The sequence below is a fragment of the Dipteris shenzhenensis genome, chromosome 12 (assembly GCF_047967505.1).
Source record: "Dipteris shenzhenensis isolate YYH24624 ecotype China chromosome 12, Dip_SZ_1.0, whole genome shotgun sequence".
NCBI lineage: Eukaryota > Viridiplantae > Streptophyta > Polypodiopsida > Gleicheniales > Dipteridaceae > Dipteris > Dipteris shenzhenensis.
In genome coordinates, this window is record NC_141607.1 from 23,792,151 (window position 1) to 23,812,319 (window position 20,169).

General features: G+C 43.4%; 1 protein-coding gene across 2 annotated transcripts in view; it reads left to right on the plus strand.

Annotated features, from left to right (window-relative positions):
* The first annotated feature begins 6,012 nt into the window (after positions 1-6,012).
* LOC147896002 (ribokinase-like) overlaps positions 6,013-20,169 on the plus strand; it is a 31,109-nt gene continuing 16,952 nt past the window's right edge. For both annotated transcript variants that reach the window (XM_087382705.1, XM_087382706.1), the window contains exon 1: positions 6,013-6,290. In XM_087382705.1, coding sequence (XP_087238831.1) covers positions 6,090-6,290 — 201 coding nt within the window. In that variant the 5' untranslated portion in view covers positions 6,013-6,089. The remainder of the gene's footprint in view (positions 6,291-20,169) is intronic.

Genomic DNA, 20,169 nt, shown 5'->3' on the forward strand with positions numbered 1-20,169 from the left:
TATTGATTATCACATTGGCAAAGGTGAATTTCTACAAAAAGTGGGTATGAACACCAATAAATTGAATATAGATTCTACCTCTCTGGGCCTTATGACAAGGAATGATGATATGTATGCTAGATGTAGATGGTTGGTAATGTAAAATTTTTGACTGTAAATATGAATGGAAGTTTTTTCCACCATTAAATGTAATGATTTTTTTGGAAGATGATGATCATAGATGTACGGCTAATTTAGCACTTACCTCTAATTGATTCACAAGATTGGTACAAAAGATTACATAGCAAACCTAGTTGCCTATTGCACTTAAGAATTTTTTGATGCCTTGAACAATCAAATCATCCTTTTGTAATAAGAAGTGCAGATGCCATGGAGTCACAATTCAATTGCATGTTCTACTTAAAGTAGATAAGTCTGCATATTTTGAAAAAGTTAATGGATTGTGAACTTGTGGCATTCAAAAAAATTTGTGATTGTTAAAACAAGATTGTCAAAGAAGATTTGAACATCAACTAGACCACATTGGCACATTTTAAAGCCAAAACTATGAGATATGGCACCTATATGTCATATTGAATCATGTCATGTCAAAAGTAACACATATCATATGTAGCCTTAAAAAGTCCTGGAAAGATCATACTTTGAGTACTTCAAGTTTGTTGAGGACTAAGTCCTCCAATTTGGGTATTACATACTCAAGAAATGCTGAATTAAAATTTGGACTGATTAAATTTCGCATAAAGTAACTTCATGGAACAATATGACAATAGAGTATCTAAGAATAGTGGAGTATACATCTTAAAGTTGACACGTTATAATCTAGGCAAGTGTTGGAAAACTCTTTGAGAGTTTGGCACCAATGAAAGCTCAAGAACTTTAGCTTTTGGAGAATAGTTGGTGTAGGAACTATAGCATATTCATTGAAAGAAGAAGATATTTGGCTTGTAAACATGATGATGGTACTCACACTTCAACATATTGAATATGTATTGAATGTCAATCGTGGTGGATGGCCATGGATGTTTAGGGGTAAATGTAAATAGCCAAAGAATAGACCCTCTAAAAAGTCTAGTGGTGGGCACTCTAGCCAAACTATAGACACCATCATGGATATTAGGTTGCAATTGATGGGCAATAGAAAAGTCACAAGTTTTAAGAATGAAATATGCTTAGCTCTTGCAAACTTTTATGGATCTCTATTGCTCATGTTCTTTGCGGCTTGTTGTAGTAGCCATTGGATTTGATCTCAATTTGATAAACATAAGAATGTAGTTTCTAGTAGCACTATGGTTAAACTTGTGAGAAGGAGGAGGACAAAGGCTTATAACACACATCTAGTAGCAATTTATCTTAGATTTCTCTTTTGATAATGGGTTTTGATGAGGCTCTATGTGCAACTCTTTACATGGTGTGCAAACTGAACTCAGATTTTTTATGAGGACTCTGTTTGATTATAAAGCATATAAACATGTAGAGTTTCTCATCTTATGCCTTAGAATTTGAAGATGATATGGCCAAATAAGACTTGAGATAATCGTTGCTTCAATTTGTGTAGAGAGGGCTTGATTGAAGTAAGTCTTGCAATTTTTAATCGTCAATGTAACTGAAATTTTCTATCACCTCCTCCTCCCCCCAAACAATTTCTTTCCTTCCAACCTCTCAGTATCTTAATATTTTTGCTTCCCCCTTCTTGCATAATGCTTTTTTAAGTTCCATAAGCTATATACTCATTTTTTTCGCACATATAAGGGTCATCGTATGGGGTGTTATATAACAACACATATCACAATTTGTGTAGAGAGGGCTTGATTGAAGTAAGTCATGCAATTGTCAATCATCAACGTAACTCAAATTTTATATCACCCTCTCATCCCCCTAACAATCTCTTTCCTTCCAACCTCTCTGCACCTTAATATTTCTGCTTCCGCCTCTTGCATAATTCTCTTATAAGTTCCATAAGCTATATACTCATTATTTTAGCACATATGGAGGCTCCACGTGGGGGTATTATATAACAACACATATCACAACACTACAAGAATTTCCATGTATATAACAATAGACATTGTATTTACCTTTTTCATGCATTTCTTCACATGGACTCTATTGCTATGTAAGAAGGCATTATAGGCATTGGGATTTGCACCAAGTACCTACTTCCAAAGGGAAACAATGATTCCACCATGCTAGAAAAGGGGTGGAAAGATAAAATTTGTCTCTTCCAGTTAGTTTTCCATAGACATCTCTAGAAGTGGGTCTGCAAGGGCGGGGCAACACCACAACTTTCCTAGTGTGCTCTTCAAGTAGGTGACCATGTACGATGTTTACCTATAAGTGCTTAGCATTCATGACTATATAGTTGAAGAAGGATAAGGTCCTAAAGGTATACTTTGTATCAATCAATCTCAATCTCTTGGATTCCACAATAAGTGCTTAATGTATTAGCTGCCCTACAACCAAGGCATCATGGGCTACCCATGACTAAAATAGGACATGGTTCTTATATAAATAGCCCTTGCTAAAGACAACAATCATGATGGTGTTAAAAACACTTCCTTAATGGGTTCCTAAAATCTTAGTCTGACTAATCCTTCATTCTCTTAGGTTGTATAAAGAATTGTCTCACCTACTCGATCCCAAAGGATGCACATAACCGGTAGAACGGGACACTTGTGCCAGAGAAAATCCCTCCAAGGGTCATTTCTCTTCTCCCTACTTGAATAGCCTCCTTTAACCATTCAAGAGGGATGGTTGTGTCAAAGTGCACCTATAAGTCTCTCTAAGACTGTCTCAAATCAACTATTTTTTCAATCAACCCTATATGGAATTTATTGCATCATTGTTCTCGTATCTATTTTGGCACCTTTTTTTTGTGTTCAAAAACTTCATTAAACTGAAATGGATTGACCATGTAGTTGATCTCAACATCTTATACTCTATGGAATCCCTTATACTTGAGAGTTCTTGTAAAGTATTTGATTATTCTTTTGTAATTAGATAGATATTTGAATGTTGATTCGATCATTTTAGAGTCCACATTGCATCAATTTAGTTGGCAATGTCTTTAAAGCTTTTTGTATGGGACTTTAATGGTTAAGTGCTCAGTATTTGAAAATTTTCACTTAGTATGATATAAACAATGAGTCTAAGGTTCTATGCCAAGCCTATATCCATAAGGTGAATGAATAAAGAGATAAAATATGGGAGTACTTTAGCCAAATGGGCATAGAAAGTATAGACGATGTCATTGGTTCCTTTCACAACTATGCAAGTAAGAATGCCAAAAAAAGCGGAATAAAGGTTCACTAGTATACCAACTAAAGACAAAGAACCTTCTAAAAACGAGGAGCCCCATCAATAGAAAGCCAAGATGACTGCAAAGAAGGGAGCCTCTATGCAAGGGGATTGCACATATGAAGTTAAAAAAATTTCACAAAATAGAAGAATGACAAGGCCAACACAATATACAAAGAAGCCATTGAGATTCATACGTAGTGCCTCAAAATGCTCTAGTATCTATTGTTTTAAAGGGAGGGGAAGCAAACATATACGGGTATAAGAGAAGGACATAAGGGAAAGTGAGGAATCTTAGGCATGGTGGAGCAATTACTACCCTTTTGGCATGGATAAAATCATATTAAGATCTATGTATTAAAGTTACGACCCTACTACACACATGATGACACATGATGTGGACATAGCTTGTTCCAATTGATGTGAACATGTTTATCTTAGGAGAAGTGAACATATGGGCACATGAGAGAAGAACACAAGTGTGAGTGAGGAATCTTAAACATGGTGGAGCAATTACTACCCTTTTGGCATGGATAAAATCAGATCAAGATCTATGATATTACTACCCTTAGGGGAAGCGAATATATGGGTATATGGTGTTTGAGGAATCTTAGGCATGGTGGAGCAATTACTACCCTTTGGCATGTACAAAATCAGATCAAGATATGATATTAATATTATGACACTATCAGCACACATGATGGGTTTATCTTAGGGAAGCGAACATATGGGCATATGACTGAAGGGACACCAATGTGCGTGAGGAATCTTAGGCATGGTGGGGCCATTACTACCCTTATGGCATGGATAAAATTAGATCAAGATCTATGATATTAATCTTAAGCACACATGATGTGTACACAACTTATTCAAATCTATGTGAACATGCTTATCTTTTAATTTAATGGAAAGCCACAAGCCATGCTACATTGATGTCATGCTAATTTTTATCTTTAAATTTAATGGAAAGCCACAAGCCATGCTACATTGATGTCATGCTAATTTGCTATACACAAACTTTTTCTTTTTGGTGAATTTGCTTTATGCAAACATATCTGGGCAAGGTTGCTAGAAAATGGTTAGAGCCTTCCAAATAATACAAAGGTGATGCACATGCTAGAAAGTTGAAGTTTCGTTATCATGTTTATAAGGTTGTCTTTATGTGCTCAAGTTGGTCATTTGATCAAGTTGAACTCACCATCATGGGTCCACGTTGCTTGGACTCTTACCTTTCCTTGATCTTGGAAGAAGAGAGTGAGTTGGTGAGTTTGAATTCATTATGCTATGTGCCCAAGGGTGCTCAAATTGTCAGGCAAAAAATCAATGGTGCAAAAATTAATGAGAAAAACCTAAAACTACCCTTCATTGCCTATGGTGTTGCTCATGATGCATTCCCACAACATCAAGCCAATTCTTGGGCAACCTTTATAACCAACAAGCTTATGAAATTAAGATACTCAAGACCAATGTTCTCATTTGAGAATGAATTGGTGTGGCATTCATCAACAATGGTTTGCTATCTCCATTGTGAGTAGTAAAGTCAAAGTTCAACCTCCATTACATGTCAAGATATTTCCTATGAGTGAGTGTGTGTGTGTGTGTGTGTGTGTGAGAGAGAGAGAGAGAGAGAGAGAGAGAGAGAGAGAATCTTCCTTTCAATGAGATAATTTTTGGGCGGCTAGTCTTATGCTTGGACTCCATTCAAGCCTAGCCACGCATGTTCCATTTAGAGAATCTTCCTTTCAATGAGAATTGCTCAGGTGGCCAGTCTTCTGCTTGGACTCCATTTAAGCAAGGCGTGCTCATAGAGCTTCCATTGCATTGACAAGGAACTTCACCGAGGTGGACATAGAGGCATCTCAGGTTGTTTACAAATGGAACAACACCAGTCATTAGTGGCCATTCGAACCAATGGGAGAGTAGGGTTTCCACGATGTGCGGCTAGCCCATTACACAGTGAACGCCCAAGATGCAAACCTTCCTTCCCACGTGGATGCTGATTTATGCTTGGGTTAGATGGGTAACCAAGCTTGGCTTCCCAGCGATGAGCACAGCATAAACCAGCCAACCACAAGCTGTTCGAGGGTCCCCCAACAATGCCAAGTTCCTTGGCAAGTGGCCAGCCCATTACACACTGAACGCCTAATGGTCACTTCAAATATTTATGCAGGTTCGAGAGGGCAGTGTGTGTGTAAAGGATCTGCCCATGACAAGCCACCTATCCCATTTATTTAGGTGCCCCAACAATGGGCATTTTGTTGGGCAGCTTTTGGCGGTCTCTAAGAGTGCTTTCACATTCGACATATTTGCCAATGAATGCGAGGAAATGCCACTGCTGCAAATCGTTCCCCTGTCAATCCTCGTGATTGTAGGTGCCAATTCTTGGCAAATCTGTGCTCCGCTGTGGAGACGAATTTTGGCCTCTCCACACGGGCATTTCGAGGCAACCACAGGTCTACGCATTCACAACCGCCCTAGCGAAGCCTTGTCCTGCGAAAAATGACTTGTTACCTGTTGCAAAAAATGGGCAAGGATGGCAGAGGTGAATTCAGCGAGGCTCAAGGGTCAGGGAGCACACTTGTTTGAGAGGCAGCGTATGTACAACTCACATGGATGACGTGGAAGGCCGATGTGATGGCGACTTACGAGTATGTGACGTGGATGCCACGTAATCCTCGCTTTTATGAGCAAACAACCATAGATGCTCACACTCTCCATCGCCATAGCTCAGAAGCTCAAGCTCTGAGCCCCTCCATTGCTCGCTTGATCGCCATCACCCCCCCTTCTCCATCAATATGGACTCCCCTCGCCGCGGCCCTCCCCCTCTCGTCGTCGTTGGATCCGCCAATGCAGACATTTACGTTGAAATCGACCGCCTCCCCAAACCCGGCGAGACGCTCGCTGCCAAAAGCGGCCAAACCTTGCCCGGAGGCAAAGGCGCCAACCAAGCTGCTTGTAGCGCGCGCCTTTCACACCCTACGTACTTCGTCGGGCAGGTAAAATAATTGATCCTGCACGTCGCCCCGGTTCGCGCGCTTATAACGGGCAATTTCGGAAAAGCTTTAGCTACGCCGCCTTCATTAGAACTTAACATTGTGGGCGGTGCAGTTGTACCGATTCCCGAAACTTGAGCTCGAGTTACAGGTTCTAATAAGCCTGCACGTAGTGGGTAATCATCTGACCTTTAAAGTGACTTGCGCGATAGGAGCCTCACGGTTCGACAATTGGGGTTACTCTAATCGGAATAGTGCTCACTATCACCTAATACTCTCTATCACGTCCGACGTTTCTGTATCAAGTAGATATGACCAAGAGGGGTAAAGAATTCTGTATAGCATGTTAGTGTCTACTCGACAGGACTGCCCATGAGGAAAATATTAACCAACCAAAAGTGGGCAAGAGCCACCAGGCGTGCGATTATGATGGTGCTCAAGACAAACTGCTGATGAGAAGGCTGTGAAATCTATATTCTCTCTTTTTCCTGGGAATTGTGTTCAAACAGTTGTGACCAAACTAGAACACCTGTGGAGTTGAGCAAATCTATTGCTTGAGTCGCAAAGAATCGCTTCCGATGGGATCCTAGCTTTGCAAAAGTCGTCCTTTTTCATTTTGTGACGTGCTTCTTTTCGATTAAAATATTCAAATGTTTTCGCTAAATTCGCTCCACTTCCCAGATTGTCACGGTATTAGGTTGGGAAGTAAGTCTCACAAAGACCTGTCCGTATGCGAGGCTTGAAATTAGTTCAGAAACGTTTCAAGGTTGAAAGACTCAAAAGCTAACAGTTGAGCGGGAAATTGTCGACAATTTGTAAGAATTTGCAACATAAAGCATTGGGGTAGCATAGACCTATGTAGCGATCGAAATGCAGGTACCCAATTTAGAATCCTTAAAACAGGAAAGCACGTGCAGGTTTCACTTCTAGTGTGTCCACTTGCAAAGCGTCATAACATAAGCTTCTTCATGGGTAGAGTAGACTTCCTGCTGTGACATCTTTACATATGTCATCAGCGCCAGGTCTCTGTACAGACCAGCATCAAAGGTCACGAGAACATGAGGTGCTCCTGAAAAGAAGACTTGCACTGTTACAAAGGCTAGCATAAGAACCAAATGCAAGCCTCACAATCTTGTTCAACCAAAACTCTTGTGAAGAGACAGAATTTTGGTCCCCTAAGAAGAGTACTTGGTGAAAGAAGCTGGGGAGGTGAATTCACCTCGAAGGATAGAAACTTAGCATCAACCGGCAAGAGCAAGTTGCATGAAATTTAATTGGAGTCCTGCATGTGCTAATAAAGGAGGCAAGATGTATGCATCGGAGGAGTGAATTAAAAGATGACAGCTTGATCAACAAATTTTGATTAGCCTTCTTGTATTGGTGATAAATATACCCCCAATGAGTGAGATAAAGAATGCAAGCTTATCAACATTTTACAATTTACAATCATGGCACATAAACAACAGTCTTGCCTTTATTATAGAACATGTAGCACTAAATGCCACGGTGAACTGTATATGACGCTTGAAAATTTGCCTCACATGATTATAGGGAGGAGAAAACCAGCATTTTGATCTTGCAAAAACTTTGGATAAAGCTGACGATTGTAAAATGTGCCCGGGGGGCATCTTGTGCTCTGCCGAACACTTTGTGAAAGTGATAATCCACATAGGGTGGTTGTTGGCTCCTACTTTGTTAATTCATGCCATATCAGTCACTTAGAAATTGCTTTCTTAGTACTTTTTATCTACAGTCACCAAGAAGAAAATCAAGGATACAAAAGCAAGCACCAACAATTACAAGGACAATGGATGAATTTCAAGGAAGCCTTTGATACAGAATAGAGAGTTGTAAATACATGTGCACGGACAGTTGTGTGCGCACCAATGGGAAGAGCCTTGCTCATAAATTGAAGCGGAACAATTTTACAGCATGCATATATACAAGATGCTTTACCTCCGGACAGAGATGATGATGATGATTGCTTTTTATGTCCAGTGTCTACCGAGACTAGACATGGTCTATCAAACCCAAAATGACATTCAAAGGTTCATGCTTGCTGGTGGGAGACTACTGCATCTAGGATCATCTAGCATTAGATGCTAGGTGTGTTTAGATTTTAGACTCACCATGAAACCATACATACACTGAACCCAATCTTAGCCAAGAGTCTAATTTTTATACGTTCTCTTCATCTGTGGTCCCTTGTTCCACCTGACTTTACTTGTGTTGTTCCTCCAGGAAACAAGTTCCAATCCCTTGTTCAGGGAAATCACAAGAATTACGCTGGAGGGTGGTGTGATCTTACTGTATCTCTTTCTTGGAGAGCATGTGCTGGATATTCCATGAAGGCATGTTGTTAGGTACCATTTTATAGCCACAGATCAGGCGAAGTCTGTTTTTCATAGAGACGTTTATCTCGTCACTCTGTCTCATGAATGAGCCAGCTGAGACCCGGGCAAAATGTAGCTAATAATTCTCCTTAAGTTGTCGGGCAGCCTTTCATAGACATAAGCTGCATCATCTTGTCTTCCTCAGCAAAGAATCAGACCTCATAGTCTTGGCCAATGTGCTTTCGAAGTTTGGTAGTGATTGGATGACAACGAAGTTTTTCCAGTGTTGTCAGTATGACGCATCATTGGTCTATATCAAAAACTTAAAGATCGTCCAAGCCTTGTATGCAGTCAGCGCTAACTGAATGGGCAGAAGCACCAAATCTATAGTCGTCTTGATAATCCTTGACAGTGCCTCAACCTCTTTGAAATCCGCTAGGTCTGCAGCCTTCACAACCTTGCACATGGCCTTCACTTGATTCTTGGGCTTGGTCATCACTCCATTAGTGATCTCCCATATCCCTCTTGCAACCAGGTGGCTCTGAATCTTGGTTTTCCAGATTGGATAGTTGTCTCATCTTGTCATGGGCATTTGCGGGCCATGGCATGGCTGCCTATGTGCAGCTCTGCAGTCCTACAGCCCACAACAGGTCAGCCAATAGGACAGAGCAAGGATAGGATGACGTTAGCCTGCACGATCGCTGATGTCCCAGATCCAATCTGTGTAGGTTGGCAGTACAGTATGGCATCATTTCCAAAACTGCCATGTGGATGCACAGTAGGTAGAACAGGTACAACAGGTACCCAACTACCACGTGGCAGGTCAGAGTTGGTCAGAGCTCTATAGAGTCAGTTGGGTGGCAGACAGCATGGTTGGCAGTTTGTCCATACAGTCGGGCTATTATATGGTATTCTGGATTGGCCACAGACTGTGTTAGCTCCTCAGTAGCCCTATTCCTATTTAAAGGGGCAGTGGGAGAAGCACAAGATCCAGATAGCACAACCACTGCATGGTGATGACCTGCTCTAGCAAGACGATCATGATTCCTGGAGAACAGTTTGACCCTGGCATGGAGGAAGAGGTGGCTTCAATTTAAGAGAGATTCAGGGGGAAGCCCCACCACCAGTACCTCCATCAGCAGCACCTCCACCATTGGAGGCACAAATATCCCCTTTAGACATGGTTGCTATGGTGTAGGCCATGATGCGGATGCAGGCCCAACAATCAGAGAATCTCCTTGCTTGCATGTTACAACTTCAGGAGCTGAGGGATAGTCGTGATCAAGCAGCCTAGAAGGTGAAAAAAGAACACCTTTGAGTTGTGTGGAAAGTAAAGGAAAGCGGCCTAGGAGGTGGAAGAAGGTGGTCTCCAAGCTATCTAGGAGGCCAGAGAAGAGCGTCTCCAAGTGATGCAAGAAGTTAAGGACAAATGAGACCGGGAGGTTTGAAAAGCAAAGGAGGAATGGGATCAAGCTTTGCTATTGTCATTGCTTCAGGCCAAAGCAACAGAGCGTGGGACGATAAACTTTGACAAATACGATAGAAAGACAGAACCATCAGTTCTCTTGTCTTGGCTCAACCAATACAAGAGTTATTTTTCCATTGAGGAGACCCAGAAAATGAAAGTGCATTTTAGCTTCCATGCACTTGACAAACTAAGCAGTCACTTGGTGGCACAAGTGGCACACAAAGCATTACAATAAACTACTAGACACAGCTCACTATGATTGGGCAAGTTCATAAAGGACACATGAGCCCGCTTCTTGCCACCACAATACGTGGACCGTCTTCACGCCTAGTTCTTTGAGCTCATTCAAGGGGCCAAGATATCTTTCAACCACAATGTGAATTTCTTCACATAAGTGGCCATTCCGTTGCAAATTTTAGAAAGAATCAGATCACTAAGTTTCTCATTGGTCTCCTGTCTGACATTCAGTGCTATGTTTGCAGCTTTTGGCCAACGGCGTACGATAATGCTTATGATCTAGTGCAAAATTTTTAGCTCATCAGCAAGGGTCATGGAACCAAAGGCCCTCCCAATAAGAAGTATAACGACTAAGTTCAGGGGTTTTCTCAACATAGAGGAGACGTAGGGGCATGACAGTAAGTTCAGGGGTTTTCTCAACTTAGAGAAGAAGCAGGGGCGTGACAACGTAGACATCAATTGACAGTAAGCTCATGGGTTTTCTCAACGTAGAGGAGAACCAGGGGCGTGACAAGGAACATCTCTGTTATTATCATTTCAATGTGCACGGCCATGATTTGCATCCTCTAGATAGCAATTCCCTGATCTCTTGCTTGAGGAAGCCCATCCTTGGGGCTCGTCTTATCCTGATCATTTCCATGATAGCCTTTCCTTGCATGAGTCGACAGATGTCCCATCAAGCTCGAAGCTAGTTAGTGAGAAATCATCCCGTACACAACTTTCAATTCCATCTTAAAGCAAATCTAGATAACCATCCATCGAGATGGAAATGATTACATGACAGGTTGATTCATATTATTTTTACATTTTCATTGTCAATTCCCATTTACAATAGAAATGAATAGACACAAATAACATGACAATGAATGCTATTTCTAAAAAATTCACATAGTCTATTTCGATTTACAATAGAAGTTATCACAATGACAATAGGCCAATCAGGCAATGGCAACTGACAAACTGCTCATTTATGTTGTCTCTAGTACACCCTAGCACAAAAACAGATGCCAAGGGTGGCCACACTTGGCTGCCACAACGTCAGGAGGAATCTCAGCAGTCTCATAGGTGGCAGAAACTCAGCAGAAGAGAAACATGTTCGAGTTTAGGTTGTCATCTCCCCATCTGTGACCCCCCAATTGAGGAGAGCATCAGGGGAGGGGCAACATGAAGATCTCAAGAAGGCCGCGTGGATCAAGCTGCCATGTGGGCAGCATATTGGAAAGTACCTGGTTGGCATTGGAGGCTGGAACCAGCACCAGAGGACTGCACAGACAGCAGGACCTGCTTGGAGATGATCCAGTGGTCAGAACTGGATGGAACAGAGGTGCAGGGGATCAAGGCTGCCACGCAACAGTCTGGCAGCAAGTCTGGGACAGCTCCACTTGTTGGGGCAGTGCCTAGAAGGTGCTGCAGACTGAGCAAAGGGCTTGAGCAGGCTTCGCTGAAGTCTGGAGTGGTTGGGGAGAAGGTCGGGGCAGTGCAGCCAAACAGGCGCGTGGGCACATGGCAGGATGGCGCACGAAACAGAGCAGGTCCAGGGCCTATTCAGTGGACAGAGAGGCTGGTGGGGAGAATCCTACAGACCGGATAAACCCAGTCTTTAGGAAATTCGGACTGTTTGGGGCAGCCTCATGGAAGTAACTAACCATTGTGGAAGATGAAGGTATGAAGCTAGTTGGTGGCTCGGAGGAGTGGAGCTAATGCCACAGGCTACCACTAATGCAGACTCCTTTGTCCTCGAGATACTGGGGCCTGATGATAAATCCCTCCTCCGATACTCTCAGGAAGTGGTCGTGGTAGAATTGAGTCTTGGTGGAGAGCTCTTGCTCCCCTCCCTAAGTCCGAGATGTATGGAGCTGGAGGAGATCTAATCGTATGATACGATTGATCTCATCTCGTGGGATTGTTAGGGGGGAGTCTGTCCATATTGATACCGTGCTTGGCAAGCCATGTGGATATGCGTGCATACCATGTATTTGCCCCACCCTCTGCTAGTCGTCTGGATGACTCCAGGGCCAGCCTCAGAAGACTCCAATGAGGTAAGTCCCAAACTGTGTGTATGAATGTCACTAGCTGAAAGATGGCATCAATTTGGAGAGGGGTCGTGGCAAACTCTGCCTGTACTATCTCGTGTGGGATAGAGGGCTTACATCGAATCATCATGGACCCCATAATCACCTGTAGCCGCTCAAACTTCCTCCACTTTGCCTTCGGGAGGTCATATCCTAGAAGGGTGCTGCATACATGATGGTTAGTCGCACTAGCGTATCGAAAAGCCAGCCCTTCGTTGGTGGATCCTAGAAGTGTGCCTAGAAGCACTATTGCTCTAGCCGAGCCAAAGCACTCCACCCTTGTGTGAGTTGAGCTTGGGCTGCATGGGTCATCTGAAAATGGGTCCCGTGAAGACTGCTCCCAAATATGGGTAGATTGCACTATCTCCATTGGCTCGCCATGATAGGTGATGCTGAGTCGGTGCACCACTGCTCGTGAGGTGGAGAGAGAGAGAGAGAGAGAGAGAGAGAGAGAGGTAGGCAATAGCAACTGTATATCTAGGTACAATCCACAGCCAATAGGTCTGGACAAGATGCTACAAAGAGTGCCCAAGTGTGAGACACTTGGAGTGTGGAAGGGGGAGCCGCTTACCCGACCCAGGTGGGGTCAGGTTGACCAGACCATCCGGATCGGTTAACCCACCGTGGTTGGGGCTTAGTTTGGGCACCCAGTTCAGCCTAAACCCTTTCCTAAACTAGTCTATCCAAGCCTACCAAATGTAACCTCTCCGGGCCGGCGCGCTCACAAAGAAGCCCTTTCTCACTATGAGATGCCATACTCTAACACCCTCTGTGCAACTCATGGTGAGCACAATAATCTGAAGAAGCAACCCGATGAAGATGCAACCATGGACCCTCCAACAGCACACCTATTGGATTCACCTCAAAGAGAGCACCAAGAGCCTAGATCCTCGAACCATAATGCCACCTCGAACAACAACAATTGATCATGGAGTATCTTGGCCTGCATTAGGAATGCTTGCATGGAACTCCCTTTGGGGAGCTCGAGATTGTACATTTTCCTTGCAAGGTGCAGCATGCATCGCCGAATCCCTGGCATAGAGGTCCTCAAGTGTAGACCATACCTTAGATGCACTCCCCAATGTGTGGATAGCTGGAGAAACCTCTTTTGTGATTGTCCTGACCAAAGCTGAATGTGCCTTTGAATCCCGATCCTCCCAATCCTTGAGCTCCTTTGAAACTCCATGGAGCTCTTGGGATGTTCATGCTTCCATTCATAGCCCTCAACAAGCTCCCACAAACCCTTATGGATGAACCATATCTTCATGTTGAGCCTCCAATGGGCATAGTTCGTGCTGTCGAGCTTGTCCTCCTTATACACACGGCAAGCTATTCCAGACTTTACACCCTGTAGCAGATCCTGGCAAGCAACAACCTTTAAGACGGAAAAGAAGAGAGATGGGGTTGGGGTTGGGGGAATTGAAGATGCACACCCTTGCTGCCTTTTCCAACAGGCGACCCCTGCTAGAGCTCCAAAATCTGCTTAGATCACCATGGGCAGACAGACCGAAACTGTTGCCACAAAGTGCCACGAGAAGGCTTGCCTTCTGCTCAGCCTCAAACCGCCTTGTGCAGGGCTGTTTTACACCTTGGATAAACACCTGCAAACAGATACTTTTGGTGATGTCCACACCTCACTCAAACTGTCCCAAACAGTGGCCTATGAAGGGCTGCTGCAGATCGCATGTCAGGCTGCATCAGCCTATGGTCAGCCCTGCTCAATGGCCTGAGAATGGATTAGACGTGTGGCCAGCCCTGGACTCTGCCCTGCAGTGGAAAGACTACACAATGGGTTCTTGCTGCTCTTGCTGCCACAAATAGCCGCGAGAAGATCAAGTCAGCTGTAGGACATGTAGCCGACTTTGGGACTATGGACTGTGGGCAAACTGCACAAAGCAGTCACCCTCAAGTCCCGCCTTAGATCGTCCTCTGTATGTATCAGTAAAACTCGCAGCAGCAGTGAGTGAGCAGCACCCTTGAGGTGTCCTCTCCATTGCAATGCACTCACAAAAGCGTCAGCTCAGCCCTCTCAAGTCCCTCATCATCGATGGCATTTGAAATATACCATGTGAGAATGGTGCTTGTGAGGAAGCATGAGAGAGAGAGAGAGAGAAAGACACAGGTGTAGGCAATAGCAACTGTATATCCAGGTACAATCCAATGCCAATGGGGCTGGATCAAGAGTGAGAAAGGATGCTCCAAAGAATGCCCGAGTATGAGACACTTGGCCTGTGGAAGAAGGAGCCTTTCATAGGCCCCCAGCCATTATTATTTGCTGGCAAACAGACCGACCAGGCAGGTCGGCTGACCTGACCCAGGTGGGGCTGGGTTGTCCTGAACATCTGGTCGCTTTCAACCCACCCTGGTTGGGGCTCAGTCAACCAAGTCTAAACCCCTGCCTAAACTAGGCTATCCAAGTCTACCAAACCTAACATCTCCGCGGGCACAGCCCTCTCTCACTATGAGATGCCATACTCTTATAAGTCCCACATATTCAGCTTTAGATACATCATTTAGTGCATGGACCATCCTGAAGGACTTGAACAAGGTGAACAACGGACTTGCAATGATTCTTGAGGAGATTTACTAGTAAAACACATGAATGGTGAACTAGATCTTCAAATGCACGGCTGCTCAGTGATGATTCATTACGCTTAAGCACAAAAATAGCTGATTTCTTTAGTATGTTAGCATACGTCTCAAAAACGAGTTTATTGTTTGGCAAATGTCTAGACACCTCTCTCAATGATGAGAGTGTTCTATAGGCTTCAAAATGAGATGTTTTATTATATTCTTTACTCATTCCCAAAGAGCTAGAATATTCTAATCTGTTGACTTTCTAAACATTGCCTTCATGAAAGTTTGATATAGAAATCTGAAAAGAGAAGCTTGCCTTGGATTATGAGAAAGTTTTCTTCCGAAATGCCTCAAGAAGCATATTCATACTTGGAGGCTAGCAGATTTCTTGGAAATCCGAAAGAGCTCTCTTTTTGGGTGCAACATCATGAAAGCTTACTGCAATTAAAGCTATGATTGAAACAATGAAGAACGCCCACAAACTACTTCATGTGACTCAGGATAGCTCTCAAATTGGCTTGGGGATTTGGATGTCTTGGGACACAAACCTACCATCTAAATTGGGGTGTGACTTAGAACATTTAAACATTGTTCCTCATTCATAAGTGTTCTCAAAATTGAGCATATTGAGTGATGATCATCTCCCTGTGCATACTAAGTGACCTCCTAGAAAGTGAAGATCTTATCCGGATACCACAGCAGACTTGGAGAAACCTTGTTTGCTGTCTAGATGAGGGGTTTGAAATGTAGAGCAAGGGCTTTTGCAATCTTGTAGGCATGGCTAGAAGATTGATAGGCCTCCAGTTAGCAACTTTTGTTATGCTCTTTAAGGATAAAGGTGATCAAATCAGGCCCCTATTTTTGTTCATTTCTTGTACCTCCTGGCTGTCTTTCTTCTCAGCTCCCTTCACCCTTGCTCCGCCAGCCCACAGGCTGGTGTTTGAAGTACCTAGGCTGCCTTGAAGCCTCCATCTGTGACACCCCCCCCCCCCACCCCCCCCTTGTGATTCCCCCTGGTTTTCTTTGTCCTTTGGAGGGGCTCCGTTAAGGCTGTACAGGGTTGTTATCCTGCTCACCCAAGGGTTTGGCAGCTCTTAAGTTGTCACAGATGGCCCATTCTCTCCCTTCTACCCCCTGGGTTCTATAGCCCTTTGGGTCTTCTCTTCGGTCATAGCCTGACTTTTCCGCTCCTCCTCATCACATTCTGCTTTCCTCTTGTCCCTTCCCTCCCACTCATTTTCTTGCCTGGGAACTGGTCTGGTTAGGTGACCCCATTGGGTCTGGTTAGAGGAACTTAAATGGAAGCATCCTTTAGTCCCTCCACTTATTCTATTGTGCTTTCACCTGAGGATAAATACGTGAGCCTCACATTAGACGGAGATCACATCTAGGACGTGACGATATATGGATGCAGTGTCTTAGCGGTCCAGTTATCCACCATCGTGCTTGCTCCAACATTGCCACCGAGATCCTCGACTTCCTAGGCCCACATTTTGTTTCCTTTATCCCCTAGTACCATGCTTCACAGTTGATGACATGCAGATGCGTCACCAGATCCCTAGATACCCTGTGACTCTAAGATTCTTGGTCTTGCCACAATAGTACATGGACATCCTTTCTTTGATTGGGCCAAGGTTGGTGCAGCCTTGGAGCCCCCTAAGAAGGTAGCCTCAGTCCTTTGGACGATGGGGTATCAAAGGTCTACACGATTCTTTCGGATACCTCCTTGTTGCCCTCATGGATTATGTTGGAGACCCTTTCTAGCAGGTTATTGCTTCAGCGGGTAGAGGTGGTGGTCCTTTCAGGATCGTGCCATTGTTGTTGGAGCTTGGTCATCTTGCCAAGTCTCACCTGAAGTTCATTGGATGCCTTGTGGAGGGACAGGGTGGAGAGACACCATCACCGCAGCAGGAGTTCTCTCAGCCTCTCAATTCACTGCCCTGCCGTACACAGTTGTCCCCCCTGGTATGGCTTGGATACTGGTCCAGAACCGGGAAAAGAGAAGATATGCCAAACAAGCATGCGAAGATGAGAGCCAGGCATTGTCAACAGGCAGGTGTACCGATGGTGAAGACATCACAGAATTGAAAGAAGGCAAATAGAGAGATTCTATGCACCTGCATATGTACTTAGAGAAGAAAACTTTCAGTTCTTGTTGACTGCTATGGTTCTCTATTCCGCATGTAATTCAGCCCCTTGACTGTCAATAGCTGGCTCTGGGACATGAGCTGTGCACCTATAAGTCCAATCTCTATGCCCATGTAACAACTTCATACCTGCAAACTGTACAAACAGTCCAATCGAATTTAAAATAGCTAAGCACATAGTATCACTGATCTCCTGGTTGCAACCTGCAAGCAGCCAGCCCCAAGGATACGCTGTATAGGCTTTCAAAACTCTCCAAAAGCTTCAGATATGTATGCAAGTTAATTTCTCATCCTAACGATCTCGTATGTAATGAAGGCCAAGTTTGGGCCAAGTTAGTGAGGATAGGGCTAATTTAGCCCAAACTTGGCCTTCAAATAGCCAACTTTGGGCCAAGTTAGTGAGGATAGGGCTAATTTGGCTCAAACTTTGACTGATTACATCGTAGCTGAAAGATCATTTAGCGAACCAATAGCAAGTCAGTAGAAGGAACTCAAACATAGGCACTTGTTTCTCTCTTCGGTTTACAGATATAAGTCTTACAAGAAAAATTTTTAATTGTGGACTCATAGAACGAAGTGCAGACCACATTTGCATAGTCTACCTACAGATCTACGACATGCAGAGCATGTGGAGATGGAGCGAGATCTTGAATGACCGAACTGAAACTCTTGTTCGTCTCTTTCAAATGTGCTGGTACCTAAGGAAAGCATAATTGGCTTCACAAAGCCATGAACCCAAGGTTTCCTGCATAATTTTGCTTTAAGTGTTCTCAAGTACTCTCTATATCCAGCAGTGTTTCAAAATCCTGTTTTCTTCCTACTCTTCTTTGAGACCTTTTCTATGAGGCGAATCTTCTTGATTATCTAATAGTAAACTCTCGGCACATTGGTGAGAAGAAGGGAAGGCAGCTTGCAATGAGGTATAGGAATCAGGTGTTGTGAAAGCAAAGGAGACATGTGACATTGATGAGATGGAAGATCAAGAGGTGGATGTTATCTCACTCTCGGCACATTGGTGAGAAAAAGGGAAGGCAGCTTGCAATGAGGTATAGGAATCAGGTGTTGTGTAAGCAAAGGAGACGTGACATTGATGAGATGGAAGATCAAGAGGCGGATGTTATTGTAGGGGTGACGGGGTCCATCATTATGGAGAAGGAAGAGGAGCTCATTGAACTCTAACCATGAGGATGATCACGTTGGTGTTGACAGGGGAACTTGACGGTGGATCTTGAAATGTCATGGGTATTGCCTAGTAATGCATCCCAACTTCCAAGCCTCTGTGCAATTGGAGCATTGATCTAGGAGGACCTTGTAGATCGTATCCTAGAGGAAAGAAGTTATGTTCAGTCTGTGAAGGGAAACCAAATATTCCTAACTGATGCTCAATTTGGAGAAGTGAGGTTCAAGTTGGTACTGAGCATATGATGCTGGAGGTCTCTAGATGACCCATGTGAAAACTCCTTTGCAATACCCTTGATTATCTACTCTTAATCAATTGGTGATCCTAAGAAGATGAACCAAATAAGATCAGTTCAGATCTCATAGAATTTTGAGTGATTTGGGCTGATCAAGGCTAAGGTGTATATGCAAATCTTAAAAAGAGAGAGAGGCTCCAAGCAAGGACTTTGTGTCTGCTTTAGAGAATCTAGCTCAAAGAAGCCTATGTCCCAAGCTTGAAAGTGAAGGAGACCAACAATTAAGTGTGGCTAGGTTGGCCTTGAGTCAATCATACCACGGCAAGGCAATGTAATGTGGCCATATATAACTGTATCTGTGGGAGAGTTTCACGCTCTCCAATAGTTTGCTCCACATTTGATGCCATCAAAATGACTATGGTTCCACACAACGGCACAAGGGGCAAGTGGTGATGAAGCCTCCTTTGCCTATGCCATGGTAGAACGATGATCTTAAGGTGTGCGCCAAAGAAAGGTCTATGGTTTCACAAAGGAGTGGAGGCCCATTGCTTGCATCGCCTTGGGATGACGATTGAAAGTGGTGCATCAAAGAAAATCAATGCTAGGCTGTGATTTGACTTATTGATACTCTACAAATTTGTCATTTACTTCTATATTGTTTGTTTTCTGTCAATGCACCATTGTTATGTCAAACCTCAATTGCAATTTACTGACTTTGACAGGAGGATAGTTGAGACTACGAAATCTATCCCTCGCAGATTTGAGATACCACGGACCATGTCATGGAAAATTTTCCAATCTAGCTCCCCTAGGTGATCTTTGTAATCAAGAGCTCCTCTAGCAAACCATGTAAGTGCTCCTTCATGCAGAAGGAAAGAGGATCTAAAAAATGTCAAACAATTTCTGTATTGCCTTGCCAAATAGCCTAAAAGCTATGATCCTGAAGATTGCTTGGCTCAGCATCTTTGTTACATCAAGAACAATGTTTTGAGAAACCCCATGGATTACAAGCTATGCCACCATTAGCAATCGAGTGTGAGAAAGTAAGCAATTTTTATTATTTAAAAGTATCTAATCTTATATGTTTTGGTTTTAGAGCAGCTTGTGAATTTGAAGGGACTCCCAATGTACTTATTAAGATGGCATCCACCCTAATGTCACGAGCTGAAAGCATCTGTCAATCCACATGGGGTAGCTGAAGAAATCTGGAAGGGGTCTTTCAGTTTCTTGTGGTTCTTTGTTTACTTGAAATTACAAATCCCCAATAGGGAAGTCCCATCTGATCCTTTGATGTGTGTTATTCTTTTTTGGACTTTTGATAATCTTTGGAAGTATATCTTTTTGCAAATATACAAAAATTTTGGTTGCTTATTTGAGTATCGTGTCAATTAGAGAATTTATGCCGAGTTACATTAAGAAATTTCCTTGGTATCAAAGTCTAGGTTAGTGCCATGATCCACTAACTCTATGCTTGCAGGGTTACATCTTGTCTCATTGAGGCAATCTCAATCATCTAGCTGTCCGTCATGTCCAGTTAGGAAGCTATCAAATCAAATCAGATATGAAGACTTTGTATACAAGCTTGGTTCCAAATTCTCAAAGTTTGAATAGCAGTAGTGTCAAGTGTAACAAT